Source organism: Oryza glaberrima, chromosome 4 (genome assembly GCF_000147395.1).
Source record: "Oryza glaberrima chromosome 4, OglaRS2, whole genome shotgun sequence".
Taxonomy (NCBI): Eukaryota; Viridiplantae; Streptophyta; class Magnoliopsida; order Poales; family Poaceae; genus Oryza; species Oryza glaberrima.
Window position 1 is genome coordinate 11,627,874 of NC_068329.1, and position 25,315 is coordinate 11,653,188.

Below are 25,315 nucleotides of genomic sequence, written 5' to 3' on the forward strand. Positions count from 1 at the left end.
ACCATCATACGCGGCATAGCAAACATATACACATATAGATGTTCTCGATGTACCCACGCTTACAAAGGCCTGGTTTAGTTTATTTCCAAAAAACATCCCATTGAATCTTTATACACATGCATAGAGCATTAAATATAGTTTAAAAAAACTAATTGCATAGTTAGGGGGGAAATCACGAGACGAATATTTTGAGTCTAATTAGTCCATGATTAGCCATAAGTGCTACAGTAACCGACATGTACTAATGACGGATTAACTAGGCTCAAAAGATTCGTCTCGCGGTTTCTAGAGTTATGAATTTAGTTTTTTCATTCATGTCCGAAAACCCTTCCGACATCCGATCAAACATCCGATGTGACACCAAAAAATTTCTTTTCACGAACTAAACATGCCCAAATTATCAAAGGAACCAAAGATCCTCCTAGATCAGGCGTGTGTCAGACGTGCCCATGCACTAAATGACATACAACATACATGTATATATGTGTACTCTTAACTTTGAAATTATTATATATGTAAACATGAGATAGAGTGTCAAGTTTAGGACAATCTATATAAATACTATAGAGAAGGGAAGTACTGCAACTAGCTAGTGATCATAGAAAGCCGTCATGGTTGATCTCATCACATGGAGTAGCACATGCTTATACAGGTTGTAGCATCTGCGCCGAGATGTGTATCATGTGAGCATAATTAGCTCTTGAGGCTTTGCAAAATCAAGTATATAAAACCCATTTTTTTAAGTGACAGTGCAAAAGCACCACATGCATCGATCATATACACACACCAGTTTAATTATCTTGGTCTAGGCAATGCATGTGTGAGCTTGATAAGATGTTGGGCGTATATATGTACAGATATGATATCCTGGAATTTAGAAAAACAATGGATGGGAAAAGAGAAGATAAATGGTGTTGCCGGCTAAGCGGCTAATTAAGCCACAATATGTACCTAGCCTAGAGAAGGAATGGAGCATTATCAGCAAGAACATATACATAGTGTGTCAACACAAAGGAGGGAGAAGATATATATATATATATGTGCTGTAATGAAAATAGATGCACAACGGAGACACGAATTTTACGTAAAAACCCTTGCGAGAAAAAAACCACGGGCACCAACCGACAATGATCAGTATAGAGGAGTTGGATACAAACGCAGGAGATACATTGGGCTGTCGCACCCTACCCATGCGACTTTCAAGGGATATATAAAGGAGAAATATATGAGTCCTAATGGAAAAATACTTAAGAGTCATATTAGGAAACTAATCCTAATAGTCAAGTTCTATTATGAAACTTATCCGAATATATTGCAGGCCAAAAATTCGAATCACATATTTAACATGCACACATGTGTACATATATACAGTATCTGCAGTTTAATTTGTGTATAGAGCTGTAAACATACATGTGGCGATTGTTTTTTTTCCCTAAAAACAGAAAAGAAAGGAACAATACATCAACATTAATAAATGCATGTATCTTTAATGTATATTCAACAAAGATTATGTAAATTATATCTCTTAAAACAATATATAGTGGCAAACAAAACAATAGCTACACAGAAGTTATGTTTGGCAAGCAACTAGAAATGTTTAGCTTGAGAAACCAACATGGTAACCTTACATTCGAAAAATTTATTTATATGACTAATCGCCTTTCATAAAGATTCATATATCATATAACACAATATCCCTGCACATGCATGGTTCCTAATAAAGTGTAATACCCCTTGAAATATAGAATGGATTCAAATCACATGCATATATACTATGCTAGCTCTGTTCTCAAAAGGATGGCGTCCTGAAATGCTGTGTCAGTCCATCATTTCGTCTACAACTAATTATAAGCCATAATGCTTATTAGCAACAAAAAAAATTATAGTAAAACTTTTACATATGTGTTCTTGACGACTTAAAAGTCAATATTGAAAATAAACTGTGTTGAATAAACATCAAAATCAATTCTAAAATTAAGTTTAAAATATTTAAATTTTGGTTGCAGCAAAGCTGAAGAGCAAACCATGGAGCTAACAAACACATGTATAATTAACTGGTTGCCAATTTACATTTTCCGCCTCCTAATAAGCTAGCATTTAATATTGTAGCGCCCACAGATAGTCATCCAGAAAGCAGTAAACCAGAAACCAGACACATTTTGTGGGATGGTGGCAAAATGTGTATGAAACCAACGGGAAGCACATAGCTAGCACACGAATTTAGGTACCTATAACCTGCCCTCCTCATATCATGTCATATGCGAGATACCACCAAATAGAAAAATAAAATGTGTATTTACATTTCTCGCTTACTAAGCTAGCATATTATTAAGAGAAAATTGTGTGCCCCTGAGTTTTTACTCATCCCTTTCATGCCCTTTAGTTTTTGTTTTCAATCACCTTTATAGCCATTCCTTAGACTACATATAACAGTCAACTTAAAAAGCCTAAGTCTTGTGTTGAAAGCAATTTCAACTCAAAAATTAACATCGAAAGGGATAGAATTATTTGACACCCAAATTAATTTGAAAACAAAAATTCAAAATTTGAAATTAATTCTAGTTATGTTTGATGAAGTTTTCAATGATAATTTCACTTGTATCTCTTCATAGAAATTTGTTCAAATTTGTTTGAAGTTGATTTTAAATTAAAATACAAATTTTAGTTTAAGATAGAAACAGTGATGATATGTGTAATTTTCCCTTTTGTAATTTCATCAAATTTTATTGCAATTCATTTAAAAAATTTAAATTTTGTTGTTCAAATTCGGGGTCACTCAACTTTCTCCCTTTAAGTTTTATAACTAAAGATTTTCTTCTAGATATATTATGTTCGTATCTATGAGTGAGAGACAATATAATCATTAGAAAAGCTCAATTGAGATGAACTAACAAAATGAGTATATACAGAAAAGCTCAAAAGAAAACTTAGGGCTATGTAAGGGATAAGACAAAACTCAAAAGTATGGAAGAGATAGAGCGAGAACTGCAAAGGAAAGACAAAGATTTTTCTCTATTTAATAATAGAGCGCCCACAGTTTATCATCCGGAAAGTAGTAAACCGGAAACCAGCCACACTTTGCGGGATGGTGGCGAAACGTGTCCTAAACCAATAGGAGGGACATCACCAGCACACAAATTAAGGTATCTATAACTTGCCCTCCTCGTACCATATCATATGCGAGATACCGCCAAATAGCTTTAGATAATAGAATAGCTTAATAAAACAATGTACTTGTTGCAGAAGTCGAGGAAAATAATACTGTTGGTTCTCACATTATAGTAATGCTCTCTCTACTTAATTTATCAAGTGTGCTGTCAGGGATGACAACACCATGGCACCATCAGTCATCAGGACAGCCCACCACCTTTGCAAATAGAGAGAAAACGGTACAATGACAGGTATAAACAAAGAACGGATAGCTTGCCGATGTTACCATTTAGACTTCTGACCAACTAAACTATACTTCACTAATTAAGCTCTAACAAGAAGCCCTGGCTGCTTAAACCAGCAGCAGCTACCTTAGACATCTATTTTGGAGCAATAGATCCGTCATACATATATTAATTATCTACTCGATCTCTCCATTAGTCTCCAGCTATACGCATCTTCCCTAGCTTGCTAAGCTAGATAGTCTTCTCCTTCCTTTCTCCTCCTCTTCCTCCTCCTCTTCTTCTCAATCTTGCTCTGCAAATCTTGTCGGAGAGAGAGAGAGATCAGCAAGGAGAAGAGGGAATTAAGCTAGATCGAGGTAGTCGTCGATCGATCGATTGAAGATGGGGAGAGGGAAGATTGCCATCAAGAGGATCGACAACACGACGAACCGGCAGGTGACCTTCTCGAAGCGGCGCGGCGGGCTGATGAAGAAGGCCCGGGAGCTGGCCATCCTCTGCGACGCCGACGTCGGCCTCATCGTCTTCTCCTGCACCGGCCGCCTCTACGACTTCTCCAGCTCAAGGTTGGTGATTATCATCGTCGATCCCCTTCTATAGTTCTATATGTATATAGCTGCTACCTGCTTGGTCATGAAATATATCCCAATCCTTCAAATTTCTGTCTATATATCTCGATGCGTCCAGCTATCTAGCTTTTGCTTTACTCTAGCTTAGGGTTTTCTTTGATTCTTTGGATGATCTTAAGGTGAAAGACTTCTGTTTTTTTAAGAAAAAAATAAAGAAAATCGATGCATCCATTTAGATCACTCGTTCTCCCATCTTAATAATCTCTATGCACTACTAATTTGATGAATTGTGTATGCTTCTATTGACTCTTCTGTTTAGTCTGGAGCATTATTCCTGAAAGAGAAGGAGATGCGCAGTAGGAGCTGGTATGCAAGGGGCTGCCAGAATGTGAGAATATATTTCTAGAAATGGTGTATACGATTTTTCTAAGTTAAATAACTCACAAATTATCTCTAGATATATATTTATTTTGATTTGTATATTAATTTACTTCGTTTCTTAGCTGAAAGTTTAGGTTAATTTCCCCTAGATGCATAAAACATGTGCTATATATTGGATCATAATGGTATAGTCTTCCTTTTTGTTAGCATGAAATCAATAATAGAGCGGTACCAGGAGGCAGGAGAGGAGCATTGTCGGTTGCTGAACCCAATGTCAGAGGCAAAGGTATGCATTCTAATATAATGGTAGCAAATTTGAGGTAAATTAAAACTTCATTTCTTGAGGTCATCTGGTTTTACATACAGCTACAAAAGTTGTTGATTAAATTGCCGCACTTTGTCGTCATAAACTCCATTTTCCCAATTCTTAACTAAAATTCCTATATATTCCAATGTCATTATTTGCAATTATCCTGACATTTCTACTTATGTATTGGCAGTTTTGGCAGCGGGAGGTTACAACTTTGAGGCAGCAAGTGCAAAACTTACACCACAACAACAGGTAAAATCAAGTCCAATGTCAATGATATATTACACATACAAAACCATAGCTAATTACACACTCCTCTTCTCAAGTTTTGTTACCCAAATCTTAACTAATATTTTTACTCGTCTGCAAATTAAACTATTTAAACGAAAAGAGTGCATACTACCTTATTAGGATCAACCAATATGAAGGTGAAAATGATATCTTTTTTAAGGTCCATGTGGAAATTCATGTTTCAAATAAAAGGTGAAATTACCTTTTAATGCATGATTCTACGTGCTGTCAATTCTAGTCACATTCTTATATGACGTACACTGATAGGCAACTTTTGGGAGAGGAAATCTCCAACTTCACAGTTAGAGATCTGCAGCTTCTCCAGAACCAAGTTGAGATGAGCCTGCATTCCATAAGAAATAAAAAGGTATAATATTGATAATACTCTTTTCTCGACTAATAAATAAATAATATTTTCCTAATTAAACGGTGATATATCTATTGTCTCTTTACTAGGATCAACTTTTGGCAGAGGAGATTCTAAAACTCAATGAAAAGGTTGTACTTGATGAAATAGCTCATGATTTAATTGGTATCAGTTCTTACATCTATACACTGTTCATGATTGAGGTAAAATTACACGAATATATATCGCTCTATACTTCTAATTGTAGGGTTCTCTTGTTCAAAAGGAGAACAGTGAACTTCGCCAGAAGTTCAACATTGCTCATCAACGCAACATAGAATTACACAAGAAGGTAAGTTTCTATTCGATCTACTCGAAACATACAAAAATGTCATAGAATATTATTGATATATAAATACACAATTTACACCATCTAGATTAATTGATTTCAGCTTAACTGTGGAGAAAGCACGTCAAGTGAGCAAGTTACCAGAAGCTCAAAGGATCCTGGAGAATCGAGTACGCCCCGTGAGTCACGTGTGTGTATTGACATTGAATTGAGTCAAAAAGGAGTTGAAGATGAATAACACATGATCAAGTGTTAAAAACAGTGAGTTTTCAAATCTTTAATTACGTAAACCGGTAAAATCTCGCTCTTGTAACTAGTATATATTTCTTCAATGTTTAATCAAAGCTGTCAGAGTTCCTTACCTTTTGCTTAAAAACGAAAATTAAGTAACTAATTATTTGAAAAGATTGATATTCAGTTTTTCTCTGATTAGCTATTTGTTTGTGTTACTAGCTAGTAATTTGTGTTAAACTAGCTAAATTAAGTCACAAAATACCCACAAATTAAGCTAGCTAGCCCTTCAATTTTTGTTGTTTTTCTCTGATTAATTAATACTATATATGGTTTCTAGCTAGCTAGCCCTTCAAATTAAGCACTGTACGGAACTTGTTAATTTTCTACTCATCTTTACTACTATAAGTTATGCCCACTAAGTTCCTAGAGTTACTTTTCATGTTCAGAAGTTGCATGCATGCATGGCAAGTTACTTTAATTACTGTGCTCTTGTTAAAAAAGAAAGGGTTAACTTTACAGTTACACAGATATGTCCCTCATTGGAAGGTGCAATAATCTGTTTGTTTGCAGACATGATGGCCAGTAACTTTTGCAGCATCACGCCTACTACAAACGCAAGGAAAGCTACTACTGGAACAAGGGACCTTAATTATGTTTTGAAACTTAATTAGTAATATAATATTTTAAAAAAACGTACAATACTAAACATGATGTATGTACCACTGAAATTATTACTGTGACATGGTGAGTACTGAAATATTTGGTGATATCCATATAGTACTCTTGATATATTTCAACTCTTACGTGTCATATGTCATGTTCTATTTAAACATTCTGTGCAAAGAGAGCACTCTCAATGTTCTCCCTATGTCCCTAAAAAGTCAACTTGATACTAGATGTACCACATCATAGTACTATGGCTGTGTTTAGTTCAGCGCAAAGTTTAGATTTTGATTGAAATTGGCGATGATGTGACTGAAAAGTAGTGTGTGTATGATAGGTTGATGTGATGGAAAAGGACCGAAGTTTGGATCCAAACTTTGGATCTAAACATAGCCTATGAATCTAGATATACCTGTGTATATATTTAATGTATTAGGATGTGTCGCATCCAGTTCTAGATTTTTCTTTTTTTTTAACAGAGAAAGTATGTACATATTCGTATATGTGTCCTACATAATAAACGAGAGGAGCCACTCCACCGTCCACACCTCCCTCACGGCCTCTAGAGCATGCATGTTGTCGTAAACTGTGGATCTGCAAAGATGGCTGCGATATATAGGGGCCTTACCTTCCTTCTTGTTACGAAATCGGTTACGATAGCACACCAAAGAACCGAACGCCAAAGCACGTTCTCCCGGAGGCAGATTTCGAGGCAATGAAGGCTGCGACAACGCCGAAGTGGATGGATGCATGCGGTGTTGGGGTCTTGGGGATATGGGAGACGTACTCCGGTGGCATTGAGTGGAGAGGTGTGCAGGTTCAAAGGCATCTGGACGGCTGCTGTGGCAAGTCAATTAAGGCCATGTTTGTTTCAATTTAAGATTGTTGTAATCTAAATTATTGAGCCAGATTACTGTAAACTGAATTATAATAAGCTGACATAAAATAAGATGTGTGATGTTTGTTTCTCTGTATTATAAGCTGTTTGTTAGCTGTTAGCTACCCAATAATTTAAAATAAACACCTTTAGAGTGGATTACTAGATTATAGTAATCTGGTTTATAGATTATAATAATCTATCATAATTAATAAGCTATCTGTTTGTTTTAGCTTATTCCTAATAATCCAGATTATAATAATCCTAAGCTGAATCAAACATGGCCTAAGACTGAGTTGTCTCTCTCGCTAATCCTATATATACATATATAGGTCATCTCCACTAAGTGTAGTTATTGCGATTTTTCTCTTATCTCATTAAGCTACATCATCCCAATTATTTCTAGTCATTGGATCATATAGATCTATGGTTCAAATTGTCACTTCTTTTTTCTCTCATAATTAACACCATGCAATCTCAATTATTTATAGGCTCAAAATTCATAATTATCAATTTGTTTTAGTTTTAATAATCATATTGCATCATATTTGTATATATTATGTAAATTAATTTCCTGCAACAATGCGGTGGGGTATTCATCTAGTTAAACTGGAATTTCACATGTAGAGCACAAGTTCTTTTAACAGTGCTCTTAAATGAAATATGCATATTAAAAATTTGCAAATACATAAGTGGCTTTAAACACCCCATGCATTATAGAACTTGCTGATCATCTTAATTTTAGTCCAAACTTACCACTTCATATTTAGACCTTTTAATATTTTAGGCATATAAGACTTGTTTTGCTACATATGTCGTCCGCGAGATTTTGTTCCCCTTTGACAACAAGTCTTTCAACAACTCGAGAAGTTCTATAAAACTCTTTGTATGACCAACCATTGCTCGTCTTAAGTTTCATGAGTTGCAAGACAGAGGATAACTTGGTGTGCTTTGGCTTACACCCAACATACAACGGCGTTTCAGAATTTGCCAGTAACTTATTGAACTTCTTAAATTCTCTATCATTGTGATCTGGGTCTTCAATATGACGTAACATTTCAGACATAATTTTAGGGTCCAAATCTATGGTATCTCCGCCGCATGGAGATGGGACAAACATGCCATCTCGAAGTGTTGGGTCGTTCACTACATCCGGTACTTCATCAGCTGCAACATATGGTGTTTCTTGCTCTCCATGCTTGCTGCAACATCTGTAGTGGTCCATAATCCTCTACGAATCATATGACAATACACCCATGAACTCTCTTCGAACATTATTTTCTCATATTTACAATCCGCACATGGACACAACATATATTTGTTTATTCTTTTTTCCTATCATTATCCGCAAAATTTACAAATTCAGTGACCCCTCCCTATACTCTGGGGGTAGAACGGTGAATATGGTACATCCAACTCCGATCCATCTGAATCAATAACATAACAAGTGTAAGACACAATACGTAGTATACATTAGAAAATAATAATTACCACAGTTTATTTTACCTCCAATTTACAGGAAAAATTCACCCCCTTTCTCTCTCACCCAAAATGTGAACAGTGCACTAGGTTAGAATGGAAAGCAGTTGATGGTTGGGAGTATATATAGACCGCAACTCACCTCAAACGGGTTAGGGCTAAAGCCTATTTGAGATAAGTGAATCACATCTCTGACGGGCCGAAACATCGTGACTCATCATAGGTATTAGGTTACCTGTGATGGGCCAGAACTAGCATCTGACAAAATTGGAATTAGCATGCAATTGTTTAACTAAAAGAACATTACTAGCTAAGTTCAATTAACAGTTACCTGGATCTGTCAAATATACAACCATGTGTTGTTCTGCATCAAAATTACCAGACAACCTCTGCATGCTGTGGCGCATAGTACATTGGAGGTGTAGGGGATGCGACCATTTGCTGTTTGCGAGCTGCCGGAGCTTGCGCTTGGGACACATGCTAAGAAAAGAAAAGAGTGGAAGAACTAAAGAAACGAGAAACATGGATCTGGACAATGGACACATGATTGAGTGGAGAAAAAGGTGCTGCGGCACCGACGTCAGCTCCATCTACAGCTCGGCGGCCACTCCGGCAGCTATCGCTGGATTTGTAGCACTTGGACATGTTAATACGCACATTTAGCTCCTAAAGTATGGAATTGAAAACTATAGTTAAATTTAAAAAGAACCCAGACTTGCCACGCTAGGCCGGTCTGACCGCAGCTATCGGGCTGGTCTGACCGGCGGCATGCGATCGGTCAGACTAGCAGGGCCCGACTCCAAGTTCGATTTATTGGTTCTTAGGGCTTCTTGCTAAGACATGAGATTTTAGATTTCTAATTGGTTTTTACATCTAATTGGACATGAAAAAGATATGGGGAAGCAAGTCCACCACTCCTATAAATATAAGGGAGCAAAGGCCGATTGAAATAACAACCAATAAATTGTCAAAATCAATTTAAGTACCCTATGATGTCGCGTATTCACGCGACTCTAGGCCTCCTATTATGTGGTATGTGGGAGTGGCTCGGTTTTTATGGGTTTCTCATTACTCTAAAAAGATAATGACTAATATTATGATAATACAATAAATAGATTAATATTGTCAAAGTTTTATAAGTTTTTTTTGCACGTGCTCTTTATAGCTACAAATATTTTGTTGGTTTTTAAGGATTGAGTTTTATTTAATTTTAAATTCATACGAAAAGCATTAAACTTATATTCGGGCGACCATGATTGTGCATGTCACTGTAGCATTTGTTTTTGAAATATATTAAAATTAATTGTTAGAATAAAATTAATCAAATGAATATACATTTTGTATAAGCTCTAAATAGCTCAATCTTGACCGTGAATCTTTGGTTATGGTGAGGGTTTATTTGTAAAATAGTTTTTACAATAGATGGAAATCATAAATTATGTGCATAACCTTATACCTCCCTATGCATAAATTCTTTAGCGTTTCCTTCTTTCTTTCTTTCTTTTGTTTTATAGTAGCTTCATCTCTAGAAACCTCTTGATCGAGTTACTATGTTTACCATCCATCTAATCCAACGACCAAGATTCATTTATCCTCTTTTGTCTTATAGTGAATCCAACGGCTAATATTTATTGAATGATGTGCATGGCTCATCCTCGTTTCATTTTGACTTTCACTTTTCATTAGTTAAGATATCCCAACCCCCTATATCCTACATCTCCCTCCTTCTATTTACCTATGCCAAGTCTATTCTCCTCAAATCCTCCAATTACTTGTCGTCTTTCATCTATACGGTGTTAGAGGACGTCCTAGCTGGCATGCCGAGTCTAGGACAAATCGGTGTGTGTTCACTTTGAAGGGATCCCTCCCGAGTGTTTGTTCAGCAGTATATACCTGCTCCCTATAGTGGCGGGCCTCTAGGTGCCACGCCGCGGGTTGCACATAACGTGTGTGGTGACGCAATTCTACATCAACTAAACGCTCGCTGGCAGCTGGTGTGTGGAGCTCGAGCTTGGCTGATGCTTGGTAGTTAGGAGAGGGCAAGCACTGGCCACCCATGGAAGAAGAAGGGGAGGGCGTAGATAAAATGGGCCCCAAAACTACTAAGCAGTGAATTTGTATTTGCAAGGCGAGTTGTTCTTGGCAGGGAGAGAAAAAAAATGAAAGCTAATCTGGCCACCCCGGTGCTGATGTGGCACTACTTTGTATCCTCCTCGTTAGAAGTTACCTGGGAACATGGACAAACTCTTGTATCAAGTTCTGGTAAAAACTTTAATTGGATTAATTGCGTAGCCATGGATATTTGATGATTATGGGGGCTGTGGGTCCTCCCTGTACCAAGTTCTAGTAAAAAAAATGATATGATGAGGACATTCATCATACATGGTGCTAATAACATTCAAGAAAAATCAATAGAAGTGAAAATATTTCTTTGAATTAATATTATTTTAATTAATAATAATTTGCATTCTATGTAGAATACACCCTTTTATGTTGGTGGTATTGCAGTATATGTACAACCGAATGTCTTGAAATGATGATGGGTGGTTTAGTTACAGCTTGGAAGCTATTATAGTAAAGAGGGAAGCACAACACCGTGGCCAAGGACAATGGTTCAAATCTATGAGATTTTACAAAAAAAAAAAGGCAAAGGCATATTGACTATCCATGGTACATCTGTAAAATAAAAAAAATGCTTGGTATATGAAATACATTATTTTAAAAAAAAACAGAGAAGAGAAAGGAGAATGCTAATTGGAAGTAATCAATATAATGTGGCCCAAGCTGCATGGAATTCAAGGATTAAGTGTGTTGGCGGATTATTTCATTCCTAGGTAATATTTTTAGAATTATATAAATTATGTAACATGACACCAAATGTACATGTGCAATGACAAAAATGCCCCAAAACTCTATGGCTGCAAACCACCTCGAAAAAAGCCTAAACCCCCAAATGGGCAAAAGGTGTGGAAGACCCATTCTCATCTTCTCCACACTACCACCTCTTCCTTCCTCAAGCTCCCACCTCCTCCCTACAGTTCTTCAAGGTTGAGCTCTCTCCTTGTCTCCCATGGAGGGAGCACTTGCCATGTTCGCTGAGATAATATTTTGTCCCAACAAACTATATGTTCTTTCATAAAAAACACAAAATATATCGGCAATATGAAGCACTTGTACCACATAAATGCTCTAATCAGGTCCGTTATGGGTGGTTGCATTCCAAATATAGCGCACATGTTGTTGGTCACCTGAAACCAGCGTGATGCAAAGAAAGATAGGAAATACGTGTCTGCCTCGTTAGGATAACAAATTTCATGAGAAAAGATTCATCTTCTGGCATGAGATCCTGTGGGAAAATTAAAATTTTACTAAGTTTCTTGCTTCAACTATTTCAAATGGTACTGCAGGCTGAATCGAAAAAAAATAATTTTGCTTGCAATTAAGATTTTTCTTGTGTTGAATATAGATCTTTATTAATTTATCCACTCAGATCTTGTTTTTCTAGTAGCTCATTTTCTAGATAGGAGTTTCATTGTTTATAAGCATTAAGCTAGTAATCAGCTGCAACAAATATACGAACCAAGACTAGTTTGTAGGGATCTAAAAAAAAGGATAAGGGATATTATGATTAAAAAAGGAAATGGGATGATGGGATACAAAATTGAAAGGAATGATATTTTGGGATGTAAATAAAGGAGTGATTGACACCCTCCAAAATTGATAGTTGACCATGGTTTCTCTGGCAAAATATCATCTCAGAAAAAGTCCACCTTTGCCATGTTTGGTAGGTAAGCAAATGATAACGAGTCTTGCATTACTTGGGTGGGACTGAAAGTTCTTGATTGGCCCATGAGAATCCTGCAAAACTTTTGAAAGGCTAAACCATGTCACCATTGGATTCAGCTGTGCCGCTTCCGTTACTACCTCCGAACCGACTGTACCCCATTGAGCTAATGCCCCTTGCAACATCCATCAGCCATCCCTCCCTCTGGATTGGTGCCTCATCCACAGCTATGTAGCCCACCATGGTGTAAGGCAGTACCTCCGTGCTCGACAATGACATGGATGCTGGTATGAGGCCTTGTTCACAGAGCTTCTTGAGACGGTCGTTGACAATCTTGAGGCGTGCATTTGCCATCCATCCGAGGCTGGTAATCTGCTCGATGGTGAGCCCCTTGAGGCTCGGGCGGCGACCATTGAGAGCTTCAATGAGGAGTAGCTTGGCCTCGTTTTCATCAGCATCGCGTCCCACCTTGTGCAACTGCTCTTTGAGCTTGTCGACCTGCTCGTTCAGGATGCCCTCTAGGTTGCTCATCTTCTTGTATCTGTCCAGTTGCGGCATGGCCTTGAAGTGCTCAAGAACTTTGGCCGCCTCCCACACCGACGGCCAAACCTTCGTTGCTTGCACCTCAACTTCACCGTACACCATGAGGAATAGTGTTGCGAACTCACTAACCTTCTTCGTCAAGCCCTTGAGACGCTTCATCAATGTCACCCGCCGCTTCACATCAATGACGATCCGCTGAAGCTTCACCTTCTTGCAAGCCATGTCCTTCGCAGTTCACCACTTTCTAGCAAGAATGCACCTGTAGATTGATGAGAGATGGTTAGATTGATGTGAAATCAAAGAAAGGGGAATATGGTGGATTTATAGTGGGGGATCATATTGCAACAATCGCCATGTTGTGGAAAGAAATTATTTTGCAAATCAAAAAATATCAAATGAATCAATTGAAGTTAATGCTTTCCTGATAAAAATGTTAGGTTAATGTGCAGCTGGCGAGCATATCTGTCAACCTTTAATCGTGTCCGTCTTTAGAAACTTCCTTGCAGGCATGAGCTAGCAATAGCCGATAGATATTACTCGCTAGATGATAATGAGTTCACACCAAAGATATGTTCATCCCCAGTTCATCATATATGTTTGATTTAATCGTCTTTCATATGCGCAATAGGAATTCAATTTACAACTACATAAACGATTTTTTATACATGCAAAGAGTTCCAAGGATTTATCCTGTCACGATAGCTGCCATCGGATGGGCCATATCCACCATAGAATGGATGATTTCCCCTATCACTCATAAACTTGTGAACAAGGGAGCCGCCTGTTGGTATTTCTTAGCAACAGTACTGGAAATATAATTCCCAGCAATAGCACTAGAAATAACCTTGGTATATTATGGTTACAGATATGATCCGCAAACGCACGGATATACCATTGTAACATTTCACCCGGGAGTATTCCAAGGTATCGTATTTATTTTACCATTTTCACTTATATGATTGAGCAAGTTACAGGGCAATCATGCCGTCAGTTACCCTCAGTTTAAGTGTCTAAATGCCCTAAAAAGGAGATTGAAGGAAGCCCTGGATGAAGAATGTTTCCTCTTGATACTAGATGAAGTCGGGTACAAAACTATAAACGCGGAGGAACCCTTTTCTCCATTGAAAGTTGATAAGATAGGCAACTAGGCCAACTAGAGATGCAATATTATTAGCTTTGGGTGTTGTGACATCCAAGTCATCAAGTGTATTACTCACTTGATGGTGCAGAGATAGGTGAACAAGATCAAGGAGTATTGGAGATCATTAGGGCTGAACTGCCAAAAAGTTGAAGAGATCACCTCTAGCAGGCAGAACAGTAGGAGGACAGTTATATACTCCCTCTATCCTATAATATAAGGCGTGCACACATTTCAAGATTCAATTTTAAAAATATTGGACCAACAATTATTATAATATAAGTTAAATTTTATTTGCTAAAATTAGTATCGTTATATTGACATTTAAATCTGCTTTAAGATGGTTATAATTTTGTTGCAATAAACTTTATAATATATGGGAAATTATATGTCAAAGATTAGTTTTGAAGACTGTGCCAAGTTTGACCATATCTTATATTATGGGATGGACTTATATTATGGGATGGAGGGAGTACATGACAAGACTTTTGAGATCTTAGGATGCAGCCAACTGGGGACCTGCTCCTAAACTTTCCGATGAGTTTTTCATTCACCTCACTTGACCTAGGTCACCTTGCAAGATAACATGGAGTGTCTCATGACACTTAAAGATTTGATGATCTCCTATTAGAGGAACTAGTCCCAACCTATCTATTGCACGGGATATTATTATTGTAATTTTGAGTACGTAAAAAAGTTGAATTATACCAGCTCAGACTAATTGAGAGTAGAGTCGAAATCAATCATAACTTGCAAAATTCTACTTTCAAAATTAAATTAATACAACACTAAATTAAAAATCGATGATAGTTACAGCATCGTAGTATTAATTTTGAATTCTACAATTATTAATTTTTGGAAAATCAAAATTAAAGAGTCCATGCTATTTTCGTTTGCATGTTTTATTTAACACAAACTTGCAATACAATTTACGATCATCGTAATACGATTTTAGCAGCCATACCTTTTTGAGTAATAATAAGAACGTCAACATAATGTCCAATTAATATAGGTATTGGTACTTAGCTAACATGAAATAAGTTGTGTATCAAAACACAGTAAGCATATCCAACCATTAATATTCTACCTCACGGTTCATAAAAAATACATTGCTTCGCAATTTATCTTATTATATGTTTTTGCTCATGCAGTAGCCACAAGTATAATACCATGAGCGAAGGCAATAAACCCATATAATACACCCTATCAATTTTTCTCTCAATCACAATTGCAATGGAAGTATATAGATTCCACAAGAAATCTGTATATATCAGAACTGTGATTCTTTGATGAAAGTGATAAAAAAACACAATTATCGGGTGCCAGTTCCGACCCATCGATCACATGTGACCTAATACCTACGACGGGCCGTGGCCAGAGGCCTCACCTGTCATGGCCTCTTGATAAACCCATCAAAGGTGAGGAAATCCGTTGACGAGCACTTTGGTCCATCACTGGTGAGCCGTCACAAGTGGGCGATTCTGGTGTAGTGTAAAACTATGACAAAACGTAGGATACGTGTAGGGTGGAGTTGATGTGAATAGGTGTGATTGGTTTGATTTGGCTACGTGAAGATGTATCATGAGTTCTTATCGATTCTTCTTCTTTCGTTGTTCATCCAGTGATACAATTAAATTAAGCACATTTGGGGAGAAACTACATGAAGAGGTCCAGTGCGTCTATATAATTGGAAGGACAGATGAACTTCTGAGTTATCAAGTTTAGAGAGGTTCAATTCTGCAACATGAGGTAAAACCATGTTCAGATATCTAGTTCTTTCTTTGCATACTTTTCTGTGGTTAGCTACTGTTCAGATATCTAGATCTGATACAAAAAGATCTGTTTGGATGAAATTTCAACTCGCACTATCAAAGTTAACATGAATTTGGTACAAGACTCGTAGTTGGAATGGGTGCTTAATTAGCAACTTTAGAAATAACTGGAGACTACACCAACAAATCACAAATCAGAGGTAACATCACTAAAAGAATCTTTTCCCAAAGCTGCGTTGAAGCAGTACGTCAGAAAAGATACACAACTTATTGTGGGTATCGAATACACTCTCTATCCGAGAATATATATATAACAATTTTTAACTATGAATCTAAACAAGTGTATGTTTAGATTCGTAACTATACAAAAATGAATGTATATGGCACAGAATAGACCCGTACATTAAAATTTTGCTGGAAACCTTCAATCGTTGCTACATTAGTCTAATAAAAACAATCCAAATAAAATCAGTGGGCTTGTCCAACTGGTTCTTATACCCTGTGTTCTTTTCTGATCCTAGTGCTGATCTATATGGACAAGAGAGAGGGTACATAGGGTTTAGGGTTCCCCTTTCTCATCCGTTCTTCGTTTTTGATCTGTGAAATTTTCGCTGCAGGTTTGTGTTTTTATGGATCTGAAGCTCTATTGCTATCAATGGCGTGTTCAGGAGGAAGAAAGTGATAGACGCCATCTTCCTGAGCGTTCTCTCTTGTTTGGGCTGGGCCTGGTTCTCTCTGAGAGTGGGTCCCGTGTTTTTAATTTTTTGGGCTGTGTCTTCCGCTCTCTACAAAGCCCACAGATTTTTTTCATGGGCAGATTGGAATAAGTGCACCTTGGCTCCTTCAATAGATGTCCAATCTAATTTTTATGGGACTAGCTATCCATCACGCGACAGATTTTTGGGTCCAAATCACCCAGATTTTAGATAGTTGGATTAGGCTCATTTGTTCACTTGATTAGAAGAGTCTATACATGTATCAACATATATTAATTATATATATTGCATATATTTTATTTATTAGATCTTTACTTCGAAAAAAATATTACCAACTCATCTATTAAAAGTTACAGTGTAATTACACTGTAGTTACACTGTAACTATACTGTAACTATAGTGTAATTACAGTGTAACTATAATGTAATTACAGTATACTTATATGTCATATCAACTAAACTTACAAATGTAATTTTAGTTATATAGGACTGTAATTTTATATTTTAGTTTTCAAATGTGAGTACAGTATAATTATATGTAATTACATTGTAACTTGCACGTAACTATACGCTTCTCGTGCTTAGTGGAGGTCACGGGATTTCTCTCATCCGTATCTAAGTAGAGTTAACATTTAATCGCTTTTGTTCTATAGTAAAAACAGAAAAAAGATACGTGCAAGACATCACTTGGTCACATACATGCACTACTTCCCTGTACGTACGTATGTATCACGTACATGCATGTCGCGAACCGCTGCCACCAACGAGAATATCACGTACGAACGGCGCGCTGCACCGTTAGAAAAATCGACAAATATTAAGAAAAAAATTTGACGACAAATTTCTAGCAAAACCGAATTTTTATTATCCCTCAACCGCAATACAGATATTTTGACCCTGCAAAATAACTCCCTCGGTGATTTTGTGGGCTTGTTCGCTGACATAGCACATTGATCTGGTCTAACCTGCTAAGTCATTATGTAAGGCCCACTTGTCAGTTTCCTTCTCTCTTTCCTTTTTCTCTCCTCCCTCCTCTTTCTCTCTCCAGTCTCAACCACTTCTCTCTGCTCCCTGTATCTCCCTCAGTGATGACGAGCGCTCTTCCTCTCTCGACAATCATGGAAGCAGCCAAGACAGTGACCAAGAAGGAAGTGGGCGGCGAGCGGATCCAAGCAGCGTGGTGGTCCCTCCATACACCCGCCTCCCGCGCCACACCCTCAATCGTTGTGGGCATCTCCATCGAGCTTCATGACGGCGGCAGCCACGGCCGTGCTACCTTGAGGACGCGTCGCCACTGCTGACGCAACCAACGGAGCCGTTGCTGATGCAGCCGCCGCCGTCTCGCCTTCTTAGTCCCGATGCTGGGACTCATGTTTGTGCCAGATCTGTTGCCCGATGTATGCGAGAGAAGCTGCTGGGAAAACTGAAGCCTGCTCGAGTGGATCCTACCCCAAAGATGGCTAAGGGCAAGTGCTATGCTATGGTAGATGTGACTACCCATATAATGTATCACCTCTAGTACACAAATACCAATATATGTAATACTCTAACACTCTTTTTGAAATTTGTGTAGAGATTGCCTCTTGATTTAGGGGTGACTCATCATCTCTCTCCTCATTTCTCTCCTCCACCTCATCACTCAATCCAATGTGACACTATTAGGGGCAGTATATGGGACATTATAGTACTTGCCCTAAGGTGGCCTCGGTTCCTCCCCTATGTCCCAGCGACCTCCAGACCTTCCTCGGATCCTCTGCAATGACGGACGCGACATTGGAGTTGCACATTGCGAGCTTCCTCTTCTGCCATCGGTGCCAGTTCAAGGACGTGCGCACGCTTGAGGGCATGAAGCAGTGGGTTGCTTAGATGGAGTAGGTTCATATCCACTATATAGGTGGTGATAAGTTCGTTCTTATTTCATGGAAAACTCAAATCATCCATTAAGGGGATATTCCCTCATTTTGCATGTCACTTAAAAAGTCATTAAAAAATTGAAAAAAATTATTAGGACAGATCAATATGTGATATGTCACTTCACAAACATGCAAATTCAAATTCAACTTATACAAGTAAAAAAAATAGCAAATTTGACTATAAACAACGTGGAGACATGCGGAGTGCCCTTGACTCTCCATGTTGGTGATTCTGCGCCATGTCGGTCCTTTGAGTGCCCTAGCCAAGATCCCTGTGCCCAACAAAGGGCGCGGGTGTCTCGGCGGGGCTGAGGCCACTTGGCGTTGAAGGCACAGTCGCAACCGTGCTGTGGGAGAGGCTATGCTCCTCCTCCCTTTGCATGATTTGTTGGTGACATTCTCTTTCCACGATTTATAGGTGGTATTCCCCTCGAATGATTTATTAGTTATATTCTCCTCATGTGATTTGTTTGGTGATTTGGTCTAAGAGGATAGAGGTGGCAACCAGAGTGGGGTAGGCGATTGAGAGGGGCATACTAGGAGGTCCTCGTCACTACCCAAGATGCACCGCCAAGCTCCTCCTGGTCACCCGATCTACACTACCACCACAGGCTACTCTGCCACACCCCCAAGCGGCTCTTCCCAACATGCATGGTCATCGCCAATTAGGCCTCATCTTCTCGCCGTGGCTATTGCCACCTCGAGACGATCCCCACGTAATCATCACCAATGGGGCCTCCAACCCTTGCTACTCCGTTTGCTGGAGGCTAGATTTGTCGCCTCTGAGGCCGGACACATCACTCCCATGGCTTGATCCAGTGAGCTTGATGGTGATGGCCATGGCATGGGGAGGGACCGCGGGTGAAGAGATTGAAGGGAAAGGCGGCTAACTCCATTGATGTAGCACAAGCAGCTCGATGACGTGGAGCTTGTGGTCTCCGACAACCGGAGAAGGGTGGAGAAGGCGTCACATGTGCCCTGTGGGGAGCTTGCAGCTGGAGAAGGAGAAGAGGAGGTGACGATAGTGCAAGGAGAGGCATAGGCGAGAAGAAAATGAGAGTTTTAGGGAAAGAGAGGGGAAGGAGAGGGAGAAAAGGAGACGGTGGCTGACAGATGAGTCTTTCAGGAGGTTAAGGGTATTTTAATTGATTTGATAATAAAATAACATCATTATAGGGACTGATATTAAAAACATTGGCTAAAAAAGAAAATGTATTAGGACCCTCCTAATCCATTGATCATTGATCATACTTAAGAAGGATCTTTTTTGAGAAAATTCCCTACATACCCCTAAAAAGTTTCGCAATCTCTTCTATACCTCTGAATTTTGCCTCATCCCCTATATGCCCTTGAGTTTTCATTTTGATCTCCTCTATCCCTATTCCATTAGTTGACCATGATTTTTTTCTAAAATATGACCATATCGCCCATTTCCCATTCTTACAGTTACATGCTATCTACTCTACTTCATAATTCACAATGTGAAAAATTGTAACTCATGATAAAAATCAAATGGGACATAATTATTTATTGAAAAGAAAATTTAAATTGTTGAACAAATTTATTTTTTTGACAAAATCCATATAAGAGTTTTAGCTAGAAATTGTGAACCAGAATTATTTTTTTTGTTGGGTTCAAATTTTGATGAAAACAATATATGTATATCATAAAAGTTAATTTAAAATTTAAAAATTTTTGATTTATTTTTAAAATTTGTTGTCAAATAATTATATTCCCTTTGTTTATTTACAAATAGATCTTTTTTTTATATAAGAATTGTGTTTTTATCATTAAACTAGCACATAGTATAAGAGAGGGGTAATATAGTCAATTTTAAAAACATTTAACGGTCAACTAACGGAATAGGCACAGAGGAGATCAAAATGAAAACTCGGGGATATATAAGGGATGAGGCAAAATTTAGAGGTATATAAGGGATTGGATGAATTCTCAAGGGTACATAGTGGATTTTCTCTTCTTCTTTTTTTTTTTTGACTGAGATGAGCTCCTAAATAATTTGAATGTGCAACAGATAGCTCCTTTATACTAAAATATAAGCACTTGCAGTACTCATGTACTAGTACTTTGTTCTATTAATCACTTTCTATTAAATTTTCTTCTTTCTTACCACGGACAATTCTTCTGTCTCAAACCATCCCTTATTTAATAATGGATATCATATCATTTCTCAATTTTTATCTCTTCTAATAATTAATCTAATCATTATATTTTAAAATAGATGGAGTAGTATGCATGGGACGTTGGGTCATCTTTTCAAGATTCATCCTTCAATCTAACAACATGTCCATGGACGTACTGAAACATATACTCCCTCCGTCTTATAAAAAACCAACATAATATCGAATATAACGCATCCTACTATTATAAATCTGAACAAGTATGTTCAATTTTGTAGTACTAGAATGTATCGTATCTATATTACATCTGATACTATGTTAGTTTTCTATGTGATACATCCTAGTATTATAAATCTGAACAAGTATGTTCAATTTCGTAGTACTATAATATATCACATCTATATTATATCTTATACTAGGATGAAGTGAGTATAGTATTGAGATGGTAGCTATATATTTGAAACTGAGGGAGTAAATAAAAAATAACTGTTAAATTGTGTTAGAAAACTCAATCAGGAGCTACTTTATGACACGGACAGAGATGCGGCACCGAGTACCCCTCACTCTCTTGCTGATGAAGCGCTTTTAATTCCTTTTAAGACGGACAACAGACCATAGTACGGAGTAAGAGTCCATATTTATTACTCTCTCCGTCATATCTATTAATATTTCGATAGACCAATGTACAAATTTTATTTGTCTCTTCCATATAAAATCCTTTATATTTTATATTTTAGAGTTGAGGGAGTAGTAAGTTCGGAGTATGTATATAAGTACTGCCCCTAAGTACTACTGTAGGATTTTATCTTTGTAACTTAATATAGGATGGGAACTCATTCTAATACAACTTTAGATAGTATTACAAATCTACACCCTCCGTTTGGAAAAAAAAATCAAATTCTAGAAACGAACCTGTAGTCCTGAACAAATATTTCAATATATTCATTTTGAGAAGTTGGCTTTCCTTTTGATGGAGTACATAGGGATTGTGCAGATTTAGGATTAGAATGCGTCTTATTTGCTACTAAATTGCTATATTTTAATACGGAAGTAGTATTTAACGTGTTAGTTAAGCTGCTTAGATCACAATTAAATTATTCCCTCCAACTGTTCTAAAATGTTTTAATACATAAGTACTACATCTGTCTTAGTATAAATGCGGTTGTGGATTGTCGTGTCCAACATTTAACCCTCCGTTTCATTTGAAAAAAATTATGACTAATATTTTTGTTGTTATTAGATGATAAAGCATGAATAGTATTTTCTGTGTGACTTTTTTAGTTTTTTCATAAATTTTTTTAAATAAGACGGACGGTTAAACGTTGGACACGGAAATCCACAACTGTACTTATATTGGGATGTTTTTCCATGTCTAATGTTTTGACGGTCCGTTTTGTTTGAAAAAATTTGATTAGTATTTTTGTTGTTATTAGATGAAAACATGAATAGTATTTTATACTCCCTCCGGGTTGATAATACTTGTCGTTTTGGACAAAAGCAAGTTCTCCAAAAAAAACAAATTTGACCATTATTTTTCATTATAATATGTATAAAAGTGTTAACAAATATATGATTTTATTAAAGTATTTTATAAGACTAATATATACATGTAATTATCATATTTGAAAGACAAATATTTTAAAAATGTTTCATAATAAAAGATTTTAAAGTTTGACCTCACCCTTATTTGAAATGATAAATATTATCAGCCCGAAGAGAGCATGTGACTATTCTTTTAATATTTTTATAATTTTTCTCATGAGACGGACAGTTAAACGTTGAATATGGAACTCACAACTCTACTTATATCGGACGGAGCCACGGAGGTGGTATATATATTAGTAGCACTTGCGTTAATTACCACATGTGGAGCGATTAGCAGCAGCCATTTCGTAGTTAGAATATATATAGAAGAACACTCTGAGGCTATCAGCAACCAGTTCCAGTGCTCCAGGCCGGTCATGGCGGCGGCTGGTCACGACGGGCAGCTCCCCCACGTCGCCATCTTCCCGTTCATGGCCAGGGGCCACACCGTCCCGATGACCCACCTCGCCTGCCTTCTCCGCCGCCGCTGCCTCGCCGCCGTCACCTTCTTCACCACCCCGGGCAACGCGCCGTTCGTCCGGGGACAGCTCGACGATGACGTGGCCGTCGTGGAGCTTCCCTTCCCGGACCATGTCGTCGCCCGCGGCGCCGCGGAGGGCGTCGAGGCCCTCGACTCCCTGTTCCCCCTTCCGGCGTTCGTCGAGGCGGTGTCGGCGCTCCGGCCGGGGCTGGAGGCGTCGCTCGCCGCCGCTCGGCCCCGCGTCGGCCTCCTCGTCGCCGACGCGTTCCTGCACTGGGCGCACGCCTCCGCCGCCGCGCTCGGCGTCCCGACGGTGGCGTTCCTCGGCGGGAACATGTTCGCGACGATCATGCGCGACGTGATCCTCCGCGACAACCCGGCCGCCGCGCTGCTGTCTGGCGGCGGCGGCGCCGAGGCGGCGACGTTCGCCGTGCCGGAGTTCCCGCACGTCCACCTCACGCTCGCCGACATCCCGGTCCCCTTCAACCACCCGTCCCCGGAGGGTCCGATCATGGAGCTGAACGCCAAGCTAGGGAAGGCCATCGCCGGCAGCAACGGCCTCATCGTCAACACCTTCGACGCCATGGAAGGCCGCTACGTTGAGCACTGGAACCGTGACCACCGCGCCGGCCACAGGGCGTGGCCCATAGGCCCGCTCTGCCTCGCCCATGGCGGCATCGGCACCGGCACCGGCGCCGTCGAGCCCTCATGGATGAAGTGGCTGGACGAGAAGGCGGCCGCCGGGAGAGCCGTGCTGTACGTCGCGCTCGGCACCGCCATGGCCATCCCGGACGCGCAGCTCAGGGAGGTCGCCGGCGGGCTGGAAGCCGCCGCGGCCGCGGGCGTCGACTTCCTGTGGGCCGTGCGCCCCAGCGACGCCGACCTCGGCGCCGGCTTCGAGGAGCGCGTGGAGGGGAGAGGCATGGTGGTGCGGGAGTGGGTGGACCAATGGCGGATCCTGCAGCACGGCTGCGTGAGGGGCTTCCTCAGCCACTGCGGGTGGAACTCGGCGGTGGAGGGCGTCGCCGCCGGCGTGCCGCTGGCGGCGTGGCCGATGGGCGCCGAGCAGCCGCTCAACGCGATGCTCGTCGTCGACGAGCTGCGCGTCGGGGTCAGGGTGCCGCCGGCGCCGGCGACGGCGACGGGCGGGCACGGCGGGCTGGTCGGAAGCGAGGTGATCGCGCGCGTGGCGAGGGAGCTGATGATGATGGTCGGGGAGGGGAAGGGCGGCGGCGGCGAGGCGGCGAGGAACGTCGCCGCGCTGGCGGCGAAGGCGCGAGAAGCAGTCGCCGAGGGCGGGTCGTCGTGGAAGGCGCTGGAGGAGATGGTCGCCACGCTCTGCCGCCCTGTCGAAGCAGATACACCATTCCTCCCAAAATAAATTTATAAATTTATTTGTGGGTCTTTATATCCAACGTTTAACAGTCTATCTTATTTAAAAATTTGTAAAAAATATTAAGAAAAATATTTTATCATCTAGTAACAATAGAAATACTAATCATTGAAAAAATACTCTCTCTGTTCTAAATTATAAACATTTCTACCTATGAATTTGGACAACTGTATATCCAGATTTATAACTAAAAATTATTATATTTGAGGACGAAGATAGTAATAAATAAAACGAACCGTTAAACGTTCGATACAGAAATCTATAAATGTATTTATTTTGGAACGGATGGTGTATATTGCATTTTCCTAGTTGAAGCGAGAGCAATTCTAAAAGAGACCACAAAATTAGAACTATTTCGAATCGTACTCAATTCCTAAATCAAATAAAAGTATTTTTGCCAGCAGAAAGGCGCTGGATACGGTGTCAATACTCAGTAGACGGCACGTTGTCATGGCGACAGCAACAACGACGGGCGGTGATGGTGCGTATACGAGTACGACACACCGTCCGGCCATAGCCGTAACTGGTGACGATACAAAAAAGAGCCCGGAATGCTTGACCATTCAGAATTTTGTTAAATCGAGCTGGGTTAAATTTTCCCCCTCTATTTAAATCGAGCTGGGTTAAATTTTCCTCTCTTCAAAATTGACGTCTCCTACATTTTGTTTTATTTTAACGACCAATACCACAAAGTGCGATGATTCATTAAATACAATAGGAAAAAAAAATAAAAAGCTAGCACCCTGGAAAGCAGTAGCTAGGAAAAAAAACAACACCACCACGCACCGATGATGCCTATATAGGATCCAGGAAAAGGTTAGCGGCGGACTGGCCGCCGCTAGACTAATAAAGAAGTTACCACCAAACTGCCCAAAACCAAGACCTAAAAAGCGAACAACACACTCAACTCTATACGTATCAAAGGGATTGGAGGGGAGAGGGAACCACTCTCCCCCTCAAGGC

At 39.5% G+C, this 25,315-nt stretch overlaps 3 protein-coding genes across 3 annotated transcripts; 2 read left to right on the plus strand and 1 right to left on the minus strand.

Moving 5' to 3' along the window:
* The first annotated feature begins 3,498 nt into the window (after positions 1 to 3,498).
* LOC127771324 (MADS-box transcription factor 25) lies at positions 3,499 to 6,804 on the plus strand. Its single transcript, XM_052297214.1, has 8 exons — positions 3,499 to 3,958; positions 4,550 to 4,628; positions 4,843 to 4,904; positions 5,211 to 5,310; positions 5,400 to 5,441; positions 5,558 to 5,641; positions 5,742 to 5,899; positions 6,443 to 6,804. The coding sequence occupies exons 1-7, from the start codon at positions 3,777 to 3,779 to the stop codon at positions 5,874 to 5,876; spliced, it is 684 nt and encodes a 227-aa protein (XP_052153174.1). The 5' UTR covers positions 3,499 to 3,776; the 3' UTR covers positions 5,877 to 5,899; positions 6,443 to 6,804.
* Positions 6,805 to 12,768: 5,964 nt separating this feature from the next.
* On the minus strand, positions 12,769 to 13,440 carry LOC127769338 (agamous-like MADS-box protein AGL80). Its single transcript, XM_052294890.1, has one exon. It carries the CDS (start codon positions 13,438 to 13,440, stop codon positions 12,769 to 12,771), a length of 672 nt encoding a protein of 223 aa, XP_052150850.1.
* A 9,331-nt stretch (positions 13,441 to 22,771) lies between these two features.
* On the plus strand, positions 22,772 to 25,219 carry LOC127770076 (UDP-glycosyltransferase 90A2-like). Its single transcript, XM_052295747.1, has one exon. It carries the CDS (start codon positions 22,856 to 22,858, stop codon positions 24,338 to 24,340), a length of 1,485 nt encoding a protein of 494 aa, XP_052151707.1. The 5' UTR covers positions 22,772 to 22,855; the 3' UTR covers positions 24,341 to 25,219.
* Positions 25,220 to 25,315: the final 96 nt, after the last annotated feature.